The sequence below is a fragment of the Urocitellus parryii genome, chromosome 9 (assembly GCF_045843805.1).
Source record: "Urocitellus parryii isolate mUroPar1 chromosome 9, mUroPar1.hap1, whole genome shotgun sequence".
NCBI classification, from domain to species: Eukaryota; Metazoa; Chordata; class Mammalia; order Rodentia; family Sciuridae; genus Urocitellus; species Urocitellus parryii.
In genome coordinates, this window is record NC_135539.1 from 22,678,957 (window position 1) to 22,693,394 (window position 14,438).

Below are 14,438 nucleotides of genomic sequence, written 5' to 3' on the forward strand. Positions count from 1 at the left end.
AAAGTAAATGTCGTGGAGGATGTGGTCACCATGGCTATTCTAGGCCGTGGCACTGGCCCTGATCCTTGCAGGAGAGCAGCAAAGCCTGGACACCTGCAGTGGGGGACCTGCTGAGTCAGATGCCTGGCCGTGCTGGTTGAGGCCCTGGTTCTGAAGTATACCAGTCACTCACAGTGATATGAGGCTCCAGGGAGGTGGAGGGTGCCAGAATCCTAACTAGTTCATCTCTAGGGCACTTGAAGCCTGAGGGTTGGTTCATTTCTGGAAAGCTGAAGGAGCTGGGGAGATCTAATGAGCTCTGTTTGCAGGTCATTGTCTAGAGAAGCAAATTATGCTGTCTGAAACCAGGACCCTTCTCCTCTGATAACTGTTTTCTTCTGAACAAGGCGGACACCCTGGCCTATAAAGGGCCAGGTGCTCTTGGCTTTTCAGCCATGATCTCTTGTAGAGCAGGCTCTTCCATAGACAGTGCAGACAGAAACAGGCTGCCTGTTGTGGTACAATTTCACGTACATGGCGTTGGCAGCAGGACAGACTTGTTAGTTAGCTTATCCTGCTTTTGAAAATTTTTTGAAACTGTCCCTGTTAGTGATCTTTATCCCCAATCTCTGAGGATCAATGTTTCTTAGGTAACAAAGCTGGATTCTACAGGCCCAATTTCTAGGTCTGTACTCTACTCACTACGCTTTGAAAAAAGAAAACTAAGTACCTAGAACTTGTGAGAAGATAGGCAGGGTGAGAGATCAGATATAGAACAAAAAAGCCACTCTTAAAAGTTTTTTTGTTTTTGTTTTTGGTTTTGGTTTTGAGGATTTTAAACCCAGGGCTGCTTAACCACTGAGCCACATCCCCAGCCCTTTTTATTTTATTTTATTTTTTAATTTTTTTAAGTTGTCACTGGACCTTTATTTTATTTATTTATATGCAGTCCTCCACACTGGCCAGATTCTTCTGTGCAGAGAGTTGTAGTGAGCCTTGTGCCAGGAAGACACCCCCCCCCCCACAGAAACCCTGAATTCCCTTGTGATGCAGCCTTAGATCAGCCTTAAAACTGTCTGTAGTGGACTAGTCAGTATTTCAGGTTTGAACACTGTGTGGTCTTCACCTCAGCTACTCAGCTCTGCCCTTGCCTCAGAAGAGCATCATAGACAATATGTAAATGGCAGATCTTGCTGTGTTATAATGAAATTTTACAAGTGTTAAAATTGGAATTCGATGAGATTGTCATGTCTTATGAAATATTACCTGATTTTTAAAAAAACTGTTTAGAATATAAATGTCATCCTCAGCCTGCAGGCCAAATAAACGCAGTCCATGGAACTGGCTTTGACCCAGGACCTGGCCTGCCAGTCGCACCTTAGCTGTTGGGGGCTGCCTGACTGCAGCAGAAGGCCTGTCCCCACAGGTGTCCTCACAGCCCTGTGTCCAGCTGCTGCACTTTGATCTTGTGTGCATGGTGGTCTCACTGGATTCTGAGCTGCTGCTTTTTGATTCTGAGCTTCTTGAGAGGAGGCCCATGGGCTGCAGTCATTTTTGCGTGCTTATTACTTTAACACCCGGACACACGATGGGTATTTAGAACATACTGGGCTTGATTCATGCTTAGAAATGTGCACTGCCATTTCCGCTGCTCCGATGACAGGCAGCAGGCCTTGCCGTGTGCCTCCCGGGGGCATTCACGGTGGCACCTTTCCTGACTCGGTGCTATGTAGCAGAAGCCTTTCCAGGGTCATTCATTCTGATGTCCTGTGTGTCTCAGGCTGGGCTTCAATATCTGATCTGCAGAGCCGTGCTGCGTTGGTGTGGAGTTGTAGCAGGTAGTGTTTGCTGGGCCCATGCTGCTACGTTCCAGGCAACTCCAGTTTCCCCCAGAATTCTGATAACTTTCTGGTCATTTTCTTTGTTCTGTATAGCTCAAACAAAACGAAGCAGCAACATAAAAACACTCCTGTGCTTTCCTCCACATGCTCTGTCCTAATGCCCGTCAATACTGTCCACCCAAGCCTCCAGGCCAGAAAGCAAGCTCACCAGAGCCTCCTCTTCTCTGCACTGCCATATCCACTTGGTGGCTAAGGCTTATCAGTTTTTAAAATAATCTTTGGAATTTAATTTCTATTTCTTTTGGTCTGGTGGAAGCCTTAAGTGTTTCTTGACTCTTTCAAAATATAAATGAATCAGACACAGCATCGTTACTGTTTTCCTGAACCGGCAGGCCTCCTCCTTCAGTCTTCTTGCAGTTGTCAGCGCTGAATGGTGATTGTCATCATGCAATCAGACCCGCCCTCAGTTAGGACCCTTGGTTTTCCCACCATCATCTAGGTACAGCCACCTTCCACTCAAGGCACACCAGATTGTGTGGGACCTTGGTGCCTTCACAGATGCATCTCAGACTTCAGAAGTTGTTTGGATCTTAAAAGGTATGTGTAACACATCATCCACTTACCATGCCAGCCCTCCATGGCAAACACATCCCAGGGTGTGTGTGTCCAGTGGAACAGACTAATCCTTTTGGTTTGTTTACATTTTGCTGTCAAATGAGTTATAGGAAGATGTTTTCGGAGCTTTTTGGATTCAGAGTTTGGACTCAAGAGATTATGGCCCTAGCTATCCAAGGGTCTACCTGATGGAGATTGGCTCTTCCCAGTTCAGAGGCCCATTTTGTGCATCTCTTCCCAGTTCTGCAGTGAGCAAGGTCATATTAGCAGCTGACATCAGTCATGGTAGGAATTACCCGTGGACCTCAGTAAATGCCCCACAACATGCTTTGGTGAGTGCATTGTCAAACCTCCAGTGCAGCGCTGTATGTACCTGTTGTATCTACAGTAAACTGGAACGGTCAAGCCCTGTCTATCTGTGCTACATCAGATGGAGGGCAGGGCTTTCAAGAAGGCACAGGAGGTAAGCGTGCAGATGGTGAGGAGGTGGCAGTGAGAGACACTGGAGAGGCAGACACTGTGGGCTCACCCAGCTCATTTATTCCCAGAGCAGGTGACCCTGGGCAAATCACTTGCTTACCCATTGTAAAGTAAATATTGGTCACCTCCCTCTCCTGGGTGGTTGTAAGGATTAAATTAGATATATATACCCCATGCCTGACTTAGATGGACAGAAAATGTCACTCTTTGTGTCCTACAAGCCTTTCTTTTCCTTCTAGAGTATTTTTGTTTGTTTGTTTGTTCTTTAAGTCTCTGCAGACATGACCCCCATTCTCTAAAGCCCATGTGCACACAGAGGTCAGCACTGGATGCTCTTAGTGTCTCTCTTACTCATCCTTAGCCATGGTCTTACCAAGGCATGATACTTGAATCTCTTGTGCCCATTTGTATAAGCTGCTATAACATGCTTTTTTCTATGAAAAGCTTCAGTCATTTACTTGATACAGATTTATTGAACATCCATCATATGTTAATGTACTAGGTGTAGATGATGGTGAGATTACTAAGACACAGACCCTCCTGTATCCTGTGGGGTGATGGATAAATGTGGGAGACCAACCTTGCACGTGACTGAGTTACACTCCCCGGCTGGGTGCTGAGGCGCTCAGTCACAGAAATGTGTTAGAGCTTTCCCCACTCTTTTTGGGTTCGAGGGTCGGTGTCTCGTGCGTGGGTGTGTCTTGCTACAACCCCATGGGTGAAGCTATGCTCACCTGTTTCTTTGTAATATAACCCCTTGCCCTGTTTAGAATAGAATCTTCCATGGAAGTGCCTGTGTGTCCCCTTCTCTTACTGTGCTCTTGGGTGTGGCCTACCCAGGTGTCAGTCAACCTGTTGACAGTGGACATCATGAAGATAGACTCAGCCCCCTGAAACCTGACCCCTTGCCTCATTTGAATAGCTTCTCCTTGATAAAAGGGGTCAGCGCATGCTCTCGCTCTCTCTCTTTCAGAGGAGCCGTCACAGCTACCCCAAATAAAAAGGTATTTGTATCTCTTGTGTGGTTATTTTGCACAGTCCACTTAGCCCAGTTTACCTGGAGTGATCCCTGAGCCCTTTTGAGAGAACAGAAACCCGGCAGATAAGCCAAAAGGAAACCACTATTGATGTGCAAGCAGAGGGCTTTTTCAGTGGTAGAGGGGAACTCAGGTCATGGTAGCAGGCAGGAGAAAGTGGTCCTCTCCATGAGGAGGGTACGGCATGTGGACTGGAGGTAGCTGGGGAGTGGCCCTGCTCTCCTCATCCCATCGCAGTCTCTGGTGGGGTTGTTTATCAAGACTGGACTGGCCTGCTGCTGAGACACAGGAAGCCTACATGGGCAGGACAGTGTACTTTACCACAGTGCTGCTCATGATGAGGCTGGGCAGTTGTTACCAATTGCATCTGTCCTGGAAAACCAGGTACTCTTTACCTGGGTTAAGAATGTCCAGCAATGATGTTTAGGGGTGATACTGTGGGGGTGGGGGGCGGGGGCTTGTACAGGGTGAAAGTGCGTAAGTTGAATCCTTGAGAAAACTTGAGGGGAAAGAATGTGGTGTAGAACAGTAGGCAAGTTTGAGTGGTGGTGCCAGACCCCCAGGGAGGAGCCACCCTGCTGCACATCTGTCCTGAGCGGAGTCTTTGAAAGACCCTCATCCAGTGATGAGCTCTGCAGTGAGGAGTCAGATGCCTCAAGGAAAAGAGCGTTTACCTTTGCTAGATTTGAGTGGCTTCTGTGTGTTAGGGTATAAAACTCCTGAGCACTTCCGTAGGACCCCAGATGTCATTTCATTTATGTCATATCTTTTTTTCCTTAAATATTTATTTATTTTAGTTTTTTTAGGTGGACACAATATCTTTATTTTATTTTTATGTGGTGTTGAGGATTGAACCCAGTGCCCCGCGAATGCCAGGCGAGCGCGCTACCGCTTGAGCCACATCCCCAGCCCCTATGTCATATCTTAAGGTCATTAGGCATTTGGTCAAAGGTGGTGTAATCTCCAGGTCGAGATTCAGAACACATTGTCCTGTAGTCTTAATTCTGTGATACTGAAAATCATAAGCAGCACTTTTTCTGTAGAAAATAGGAGTCTTTGGGAAGTCAACAGAAAGATAGAACAAGTGGGTATTTTGCGTTCTTAATGGTTTATGCTTCATGGTCCCCCCCCCCCCCAGTGTTTTATTAAGAAAATTTCAAACATGCAGAAGAAATCGCAAGAATCATGCCCACCAGCAAGATTCTACAGTTAACGTTTTACTGTTTGCTTTATTACATACCTGTCCATCTCTGTCCCTCTCTCTAGTCGTCCATCAGTCCCATTTTTTAATGCATTTCAAGTAAGTTGACAGTTTTTCTGAGAGGACTTACCTTTGTTACCCTCCCATGCTGTGATCAATGTGTCAACACAGTTTATACAGATGTTTTCAGCCTGACCCTTTTCCCTGCTTCTAGAAACTAAGGTTGCCAGTAATCACTGTCCAACTTAAATTATTTTTTAAAAAGTCTGGTAAATAGATTTAAACCTTATTAGTACCCTCCTTTGCAATTGCTTTATAATCCAATTATAATTTTTATCAAAAATAATTCAGAGTTTTAAGTTATAAGTCATCAAAAATAATTTAGTGTTTTTTAACATTTTAAAAATTTAAAGCAAGTATTTATTGCATTGTTTTCAGAGTGGAGAGATCTACAGACCAAGTCATCAAGCCAGTCAATGTGGGAGCTCTGTCAAAATGGGTGGGGAAGATTCCTCCAGATGTCTTACAAGATATGGCAGCGATTGCACCCATGCTTGCCAAATTGGGATATGACCCTTATGCCAACCCACCCAACTACGGGAAGCCGGACCCCCGGATCCTTGAGAACACCAGAAGGGTGAGTGAGTGCCCCAGAGCAACTGGACACGCAGTCGGACTCCAAGTGGCTTTTTCCTTATTTTAGTTCTAGCTTTTTTATGATCAAAAAATTGTTCTAAATTAGAGTGATTCTGCGCATGAGTGCTTTATTATCAGAAATCTGCATTTTAAAGACAATTGTGGCTGTTCCTGTGAACCATGGGGACAGCTCTTCAATGAGTGCCACCCCCTTCTAGGAGTAGTACTCACATTGGAGAGATTCGTCCATAGCTAGTTCCCACAACTTTGCATAAAACCAGAATCATTAAGACTTACTTTTCAAGCCTTTTTCTCTAAATCTAGTGGATACGTTCCTCTTAAGTGTTTGTATAGAGGAGGCACCACCTCTCGGGACCCAGTATGTGGGAAGAGTGGCTGAACAGGCGGATGCACGGACGCACCAGCCTTCCAGCTGAGGGACGGCTGCTGCCACGGGCAGTTAGCTGTCCTTTGTACAGGTCAGGTTGGTGTTTTTACAAGCACTCTTCCAGAAAGGGCTTGTCTGGGTGAATGCTGCTGCCATCTCAAGGCAGACCTTCCGCATTCTTTCCAACAACTGTTGTCGGACATCCCTGACCTCACTGTGCCATTTCAGCCATCTTCCAGGGTGTGGTGCCACAGCACTGAGCCCTTCATGCTGGCTCCTGTCACCATCCACCTCCAGAGCTTTTTCCATGTTCTCTTGTGTATGTCGGTGTCCTCCCCCATAGCCTTGTGATGGGTCATCTGTTTATTCTCTTCCTTTTGGTACTCTTAGTTGGAAACCTGGTGACAGTGAAATGTGTTTCCTGAGGCCATCCGCGTGTGGATCCCCTGCTCTTAGTCACTTTCAGTTCCTCCTTCGGTTCTTCATTTGTGGCAATGTAGGAAGGGCTGTCTATTGTAAACCACTGAATATGAAAATAAGCTTATCTTTAAGTAATCTTTATCCTTTTTATACTTACATATAAACATTTTTTTAAAATATTTATTTATTTATTAGTTCTCGGCGGACACAACATCTTTCTTTGTATGTGGTGCTGAGGATCGAACCTGGGCCGCACGCATGCCAGGCGAGCGCGCTACCGCTTGAGCCACATCTCCAGCCCATATAAACATTTTTAATATAAAAATTTAAGTTCAAGCTGGCAGTGGTGGCACATGCCTGTAATCCCAACTACCCAGGAGACTGAGGCAGGAAGATTGCAATTTTGAGGCAGACCTGGGCAACTTAGTAAGACCCTCTCTCAAAAAATAAAAAAGGGCTGGTGATATGGTATGGATGTGAGGTGTCCCCCAAAAGCTCACGTGTGAGACAATGTAAGAAGGTGCAGGGGAGAAATGACAGGGTCAGTGAATTAACCTCTGATGGGATGGACTGGTTGGTGGCTGGAGGCAGATGGGGTGTGGCTGGAGGAGGTGGCTCACTGGGAGCATGGCTATGGGGTAGATATTTTGTATCTAGAAAGTGGAGTCTCTCTCTCTGCTTCCTGATCACATTGTGAGCTGCTTCCCTCTTGCCACGCTCTCCTGCCATGATGGTTAGCCTCACCTTGGGCCCTGAGGAGATAGAGCGACCTTCCATGGGCCAAGACCTCTGATACCATGAACCTGCAAATAAACTCTTCCTCCCCTACAGTTATTCTGCTCAGATATTTTAGTCACAGCAGTGAAATAGCTAAAACAGCTGGGGTTGTGGCTCAGTGGTAAAGTGCCCCTGACTCAATCCCCAGTACCTCCCTAAGTATACATATTTATAATAAAAAGGTTTTTTTTCACTATATAAAATTAAAATGGTAGAAGAATGAAAATTATTTATAATATTACCTGGATACATACTATTCTTAATATTTTAGTATATTCCCTGCCCTCTGCATTTTATTAAACAAAGGTAAGATCATAAGTTATATTTCTTCCTTTATGCACGCAGTTTCTGTCTAACCTTTTCCTATTAGTACTGATGGACATTTCCCATCGTGTGCCTGCTTTTTTACGCATAATGCAGTGTACCATCACAGGAGCCATCGCCAGTCCTTCCTGAAACATAGCAGTGAATGAACGAATAGATGAGCAAACAGAATACATCTCCCTAGTAAATGTCCCCAGTCCATCTTGCCATTTTTCTCTTGTGTTTCTCTTTGACAGACGATGCTGTATCAAACATCTTTGAAATACTAAATTTTAGGTTTTTATTTACATTTAGACTAATAAAAGTGGGAGTAAGCCAGGTCCAACCATCTGGGATTTTTTTAAGATGCTCAATATATCTTGATAAGATTTTTAAAAAATATTTATTTTTTGGTTGTAGTTGGGCGCACACACCTTTATTTTATTTATTTATTTTAACGCGGTGCTAAGGATCAAACCCAGGGCCTCGCATGGGCTAGGCAAGTGCTCTACTGCTGAGCCACAACCCCAGCCCAAGATTTTTTTAAAAAAATACTTTCAAGCTGGAGTTGTGGCTCAGTGGTACAGCACGTGGTGCCTGGCATGTGTGAGACCCTGGGTTCAATCCTCAGTACTGCATATTAATAAATAAAATAAAAAGATTCATTGACAACTAAAAAATATTTAAAAAAATACTTTCAAATTACCGGCATAATAGAGGTGATTCTATTTTAGATTTTTGCTAATTTTAATAGGTTCCATTGACTAACATAATTGAACATTTTCTAGTTATTAGCTGTGTGTATACATTCTTTCATGTACTGCCTCTTGACTTTTAAAATGCTTTATGTGATTTAAAGTTTTGTGAACTACAACTTGCTAAAAATGAAGCAGAAATCAGTCTAGCATCCTGCCTTCATAGTCTTGATTGCCTTTCTGTAACTGGTAATTTATAGCTTTCCTCTGCTGGGGGACTTTATGAACCAGGATACATGACTACATGGCATTGCAAAGGTTTCCCAGAGCAGTAGCCAGTGTGGGTTCCCCACTACCATTGGCTTGGCGATGCTGCTCTCAGTGCTCCTGAGGGGCAAGTCAGGAAGCTGCTCTGGTTTGAGTCCGTGTGACTGAAGAATGGGTTTCACACTGGTGACTGGAAGGGTTTCAGAGGACACTGCAATACAGCTTTTCTTTCCTTCTTTTTTGTCTTTGCCTGTCTCTTAACTGACAATAATTTTGAGGAAGAAAAGATAAAATGTGAACTATAATTGTATTTTGAGTCCTTTGTAATGAAGCACAACAGAGGCCATTGTGTGTCTTGAAATTGGGTTTCATAAATGTTCTTATGTGATAGCTCGTGGAATGGAATTACAAAAATTGGTAAGAAACCAGTGCCTGGGGAAGGGGTTGGTTTGCTCTCCTCTCTTTCTCTCTTCCTTTTTCCAGGAAGCCTAATTAACCATGGGTTCCTACATTTTTGGATTATAAATTACTGCCCCAGGAGTCTGACCACTCCCTCTTGAAGTGTAACACCTGTGAACAGAATTACCTGTTTCTGTGAGCATGCTTCATGTTAGAGACTCTGCATAAGGCCCTCAGCCACATAGGTTAGGAATTTTTTTTAAAAAGATGGAAAAAGCCCTAATGTTAGAATAGGTCTAAGATGATGCCAAATAACCTGTAAATATTATGAGAAACTGTAGATCAGGGCTCAGAATTTGGAGTGTTTGTTTTCCTCTGTCCCCTCCCCCCCTCTCCCCCCACCCCTCCCCATGTCCTCCTCATGGTGTCCCCACCTCCCCACCCTCCGCATAAACTAAAGCTTGGAGCTCTCCTCCTGCCCCAGAGTGCTGCTTGCCGCCTCTCCAAGACTGTTTGCTGCAACATTTACAGTTAGGCATCACCTGTATCACTCAAGTCTAGGCTCTTCAGAGCTTTCTTCTGCCTGTGGCAACTCAAATGCTAATGTAGCCAGCATTGGTGGCCCTGGGTTTCAGCAAGTCCTGCTTGCAAAGAGACTTGATTGTTAGAGGTGGGCTCCAGAAAAGGAAGGTGGCTGGGGAAATGGTCCCTGATTTATGGGGTGAGGGGAGGAGAAAACTCACATTTGGATTAGGAAAACAGAATCTCAGTCTCTAGGTTACAAAGACGGTTTTCATACCGTTGTGGGGAGTCCAACAGTAATGATGTCTGAGTCAGCTCATTTCAGGGACAATTTGCCCAGTTTTGAATGGAAAGTCATGTGTTTTGTGGCTGTGTGACTCACATGGCAAGCTGGAAGTGAGCTGCTAATATGTTCCATGCCTTTTCCCACCGTGGTCTAACTCCAGAGTTGCTGCACAGTTTAATACATAGTGCCCTCTAGGTTCTCCTCAGCCTCTCCCTCCTCCATTGGTTCTTAAGCTTTTTAGATTTAGGAATTTATTTTAGAACCTAATGAAACCTGTGAATGCCTACCTCAAAAATGCAGACATATCCTGCACAGAATTCTACCTATGGTTTCAGTGGATTCATAGATGCCCCAGAAGCCCATCAGGTTAGGACTTCTGCATTGTGTAGTCTCCTGAATCCCACTTTCTACTCTGTGGCTCTTATCACCGTGATGGGGACCCTGTTTCCTATTAGGCCCCAGGTTCACATTCCAGCTGCTTCTGTGAAACTTCCTGGAATTTCTAAGGGGCCTCATGTGAGATTCAGTGTCCCAGATCAAACTTACTGTTCAGACTTGTTCCCTCACAGGCATAGCTAGATGCAATTGTCTTTGTGTGCACGTGAATGGCCTATTTCCCCAGTAAGCCTTTCATATTTCAGGTGTGTTGCTGATACATTGGTAACCCTGGTATTGTTAAATTGGTTTCACAGCCTGCATTTTAAGTGGAGTATGGAATCCCTTACACTTAATGTCATCACTCATCTGGCTGGGCCTGAACTGCCACTTGCTATTTGTTTTGTTTTTTAAAATATTTATTTTTATTTGGACACAATATCATCTTTATTTTATTTATTTTTGTATGTGGTGCTGAGGATCGAACCCAGGGCCTTGCACGCGCTAGGCAAGCGCTCTACCACTGAGCTACAACCTCAGCCCAGCTATTTGTTTTTAATTGGGACCATTTGTCTTTGTTCCTTTGTTCTCTTTTCCTGAATTCTGTTGGGTTAATCTAAAATTTTTTAGATGATTTCCTTTTATCTTTTCTTGGATATTATCTCCTTCTTTTAGCTGTAATTTCTTGTTTTAATTAAGGTTGCTGTAGAACAAAACAGCTGCAAATCTTTCTGTAAAAAGCCAGATAGTATCTTATGCTTTGTGGGCCACAATTTGTCTCTGTTCTTTTCTGAAGATGCAGATTTCACCTGGGACATTTCCTCTTTGGCCTGATAACTTCCTTGAGCATACTCACAGTGAGCATATGAAGGCTAGTAACTCTTTGGGGAGTTTTTTTGGTTTTGTTTTTTTAAAGCTGAAAATGCCTTTTTTCTTCATTATTTGAGAATATCTTTGCTGGACATAGAATTCTATGTAGACAGGGGGGTTTTTTGTATTATTTTACTTGTAACATTTGTTATTTTATTGTCTTCCACAATGTTTTTGATGGGAGGTCAGCTGACATTCTTATGAATGAAGAGTTATTTTGCTTTGCTTTGCTTTGCTTTGCTTTGCTTTGACTGCTATCTTTCGCTTGGGATAAGAATGTCCCCCAAAGGCTTATGTGTTGCAGGCTTGGTCCCCAGGGCAGCAAGTGTTCAGAGCTGGGGCTCCTGGGAGTGAGAGTACTAACCTCATCAAGGGGTTGATCTATCAATGAGCTGATAGCTGGATGGACTGTTGGGAGGTGTTTCTAGTTGAAGGGAGTGAGTCCTTGGGGATTGTATATCGTCCCTGGCCCCCTTCTCTTTCCCCAGCCCTTCCTGGGTGCCGTGAGCCGAGCAGCTTTCCCCTGCATGCTCTGCCATAATGCTTCTGCCTTGCTACAGGTCTAAAAGCAGTGGAGCCAGCTGACCCTGGACTACTAAGACTTCTGAAACCACGAGCAGAACAGGTCCTTCCTCCTCCATGTGGATTTTCTCAGGTGTTTTGTCCTGCAAGAAAAAGCTGCCAAACACATACTGTAAGATTTTCCCTTTGTATTTGGTTTTCAGCAGTTTAACAATAATGTACCAATTTGACTGATTCTTGCTTCTTCTGTTTCAGGTCAGGCATCAGCTTTGATTAGTTCTTAATTAACCTGTCTTTGAATTCCCTGGGTCTGCCTTCTGTGTCTAGTCTGCTGTTCAACTCCTCTGGTGACTTCTTCATTTCAGATTATTTTCCAGTCCTTGAGCTTCCTCTCTCTTCCCTCATTCTTTCTTCTTCCTGCATTCTTTATCATAGTCATGATAACAGTCTTAGAGTCTTCATGCATGGCTCTCTGCTAATTTTTCCCTTAGTTATGGGTTTTACTTACTTGCTTCTTCTTAGAAGTTTTGCCTTCATGCTGGACTTCTTGTTATAAATAGATAGCAAATGAACTAAACAATATTGTTTGTTTTATTTTCCCCAGAGTGCATGTTCTCCCCTCCTTCATGCAGCTAGGTTGAGGAAGGGAATCTGGCGGTTAGCTGAGCTGGAGCTGAACAACACCCTTAGCTTCAGTTTACCTCTGAATTCAAATGAGATTGTGGAGATTTGACCTTCAGTCCAATCCCTAGATTCCTGTGTGCTATAGGCAAGGGTCTCATTTCTTGATTTTCATCAAGATTTCAGCTGGGAGGAAGCTGGATTAGACCTTAAGTTGTTTCATCTCTCCAGTACACCTGCAGCAGGACCCTGGACCCAAGCCACACCAGACTGGGAGATCTTCTGTGTCCAGCTTTGGTCCCACCAGCCGTACTCAGCAGAGTCCCCCAGATACAGTGATCAGGCCCTGAGATTTAGTTTTACATCTGGAGCTCCTCCAGATTCCAGATTCTAATCTGCGTAGCAGTTCACACTGTTGCTAAAGCTTGGCTTATTTCTTTTTGTCTAAGCAAAATGTTTTTATCTCTAAATTTGCCTCTCTGCCCACCTGTACCCAGCCTGGCCATTCATGGTAGAAAGATACTTTGCTCAGTATTCCTAAGAAGAACTTGTCCTTCTCTGGAATTTGATTCATTTAGACTTCTTTGCATCCCTGCTCCTTGATGGCTCTAAGGAAAAATACGCAGTGGAGTTCATCCAATGTTTCCTCCTTGTTCTGATGAAAGCAGTGTCTGTTGGGGCCTGCGCTCCGCCCAGAACAGAGCTCCTTGGAGTGCATTCGATTTTTTTAAAAGAGACCCTGTGGTCTCTTGTCCCTGGGTCACTGGGAGCCTCCTGCTGAGTTGCCTGCACTGTGTCCTAGGTAGGAACCCTTACCAACAGACTTTTTAAAAAATACCTTAGTTTTATTTATTTATCTTTATGTGCTGCTGCGGGTCAAACCCAGTGCCTCATACATGCTAGGTAAGTGCTCCACCGCTGAACCCCTGCCCAGCCCCTCAACAGACTCTTCTGCATATCCCTTGGTCACAAGTTTCCCAGCCTTGTTCTTCTTAAGTTTTTTTACTTTTCCAGCCGAACCATTAGCTACTGCCTCTTTTGTCAAATCCAGTGTGTCACAAAGTGGCTACAACAGGGCCAGTACAATTAGTGTATACCCATAGCTCCAGCCATTTCTTTTTCCAGGCCAAACATGCAGTCATATGCTGCTGGACTTCTGTGCCGAGTAGCAGAGGGCTCGGTGACCTCTGGGAGGCGCCCAGAAGGACAGTGATCCATAGGATTGGGTGATGCTTTACACTCCAGCCCCAGGGTCTCCTGAACAGCCTCGGAGGCACAGCAGCAGCAAGGCAGCTGATTGCTTGCATAGTCTCCTCTTGTTCTGAACCTTCTCAGAATATCACCCTTAGGACCGCTTGGTGAATGAGCTATCTGTTGTTTCCAAAACCCCAAGCAGCGCAATAGGTTTCGCTGGTGCAAAATTCTCAGCAAAATTTAAAGACTCGAGATCTTGAGCTTAATTAACTTTAATATGAGAGGCTGCATGGCTGTGAATTCCATTAGTGTTGTATTGAACCACCTGTAGGATCACACTTTGGGCTTATTTTTCAGAACTCTTGATCCAGTGGCTGTATGCTATAGGGGTCTGTTCAGGGCATTCTTAGAAGCTTCCTGGTACCGCGTCTCCGACCTGAGGTAGTGGTTGAAATTGTGCAGCCCCCACTTCTTTTCCCTGTTCTGCAGGACACACAGAAGCAAGGCCACAGCCCTGGGTTCTCTCCTGCTGTTTCCACTGTGCACTTCCAGTGCTGTTACTTGTTTACTCACAGCCTGTCTTTTGTGGGTATGTGTGACTGCACGTAATAAATTAAGAAGCTGTTTTGCCTCATTTACCATGAACTGCTCTTGTTCCACTGACCACTTTTACTTATTTAGTTAGTTACTTGATGTTTTCGTGATGCTGGGGATCAAACCCAGGGCCTGCTTGGCAAGCTCTCTACCACTGAGTCAGCCCAACACCCATTTTCCACTTCTCCATTCCACCAGATCAACTCGTTCGTTTCTGGCCGTGGGGAAGCTGCTGTTTGCCTTGGTCCTCCAAGAGTAGTGGCCTGATTTCTGCCATTGCCATTGCCGCAGTCTGTGCCCAGACTGGGGCCCCTTTGGCTGTGGCTCTCAACAGCCATCTCACATGGGTCTCCTTCAGTGAGAAACCCCTACTGGCATTGTGTGGGGAGGGGGTTCATGCCAGCCTTGGACAGAGG

At 44.7% G+C, this 14,438-nt stretch overlaps 1 protein-coding gene across 3 annotated transcripts in view; it reads left to right on the forward strand.

Moving 5' to 3' along the window:
• Positions 1–14,438, forward strand: part of Tpst1 (tyrosylprotein sulfotransferase 1) — a 112,687-nt gene that overhangs the window by 72,485 nt on the left and 25,764 nt on the right. For all 3 annotated transcript variants that reach the window (XR_003301836.2, XM_026400469.2, XM_026400468.2), the window contains one exon: positions 5,592–5,790. Coding sequence is in view for 2 of the 3 variants with exons in the window: in XM_026400469.2 (XP_026256254.1) it covers positions 5,592–5,790 (199 nt within the window). In the remaining variant the exon portion in view is untranslated. The remainder of the gene's footprint in view (positions 1–5,591; positions 5,791–14,438) is intronic.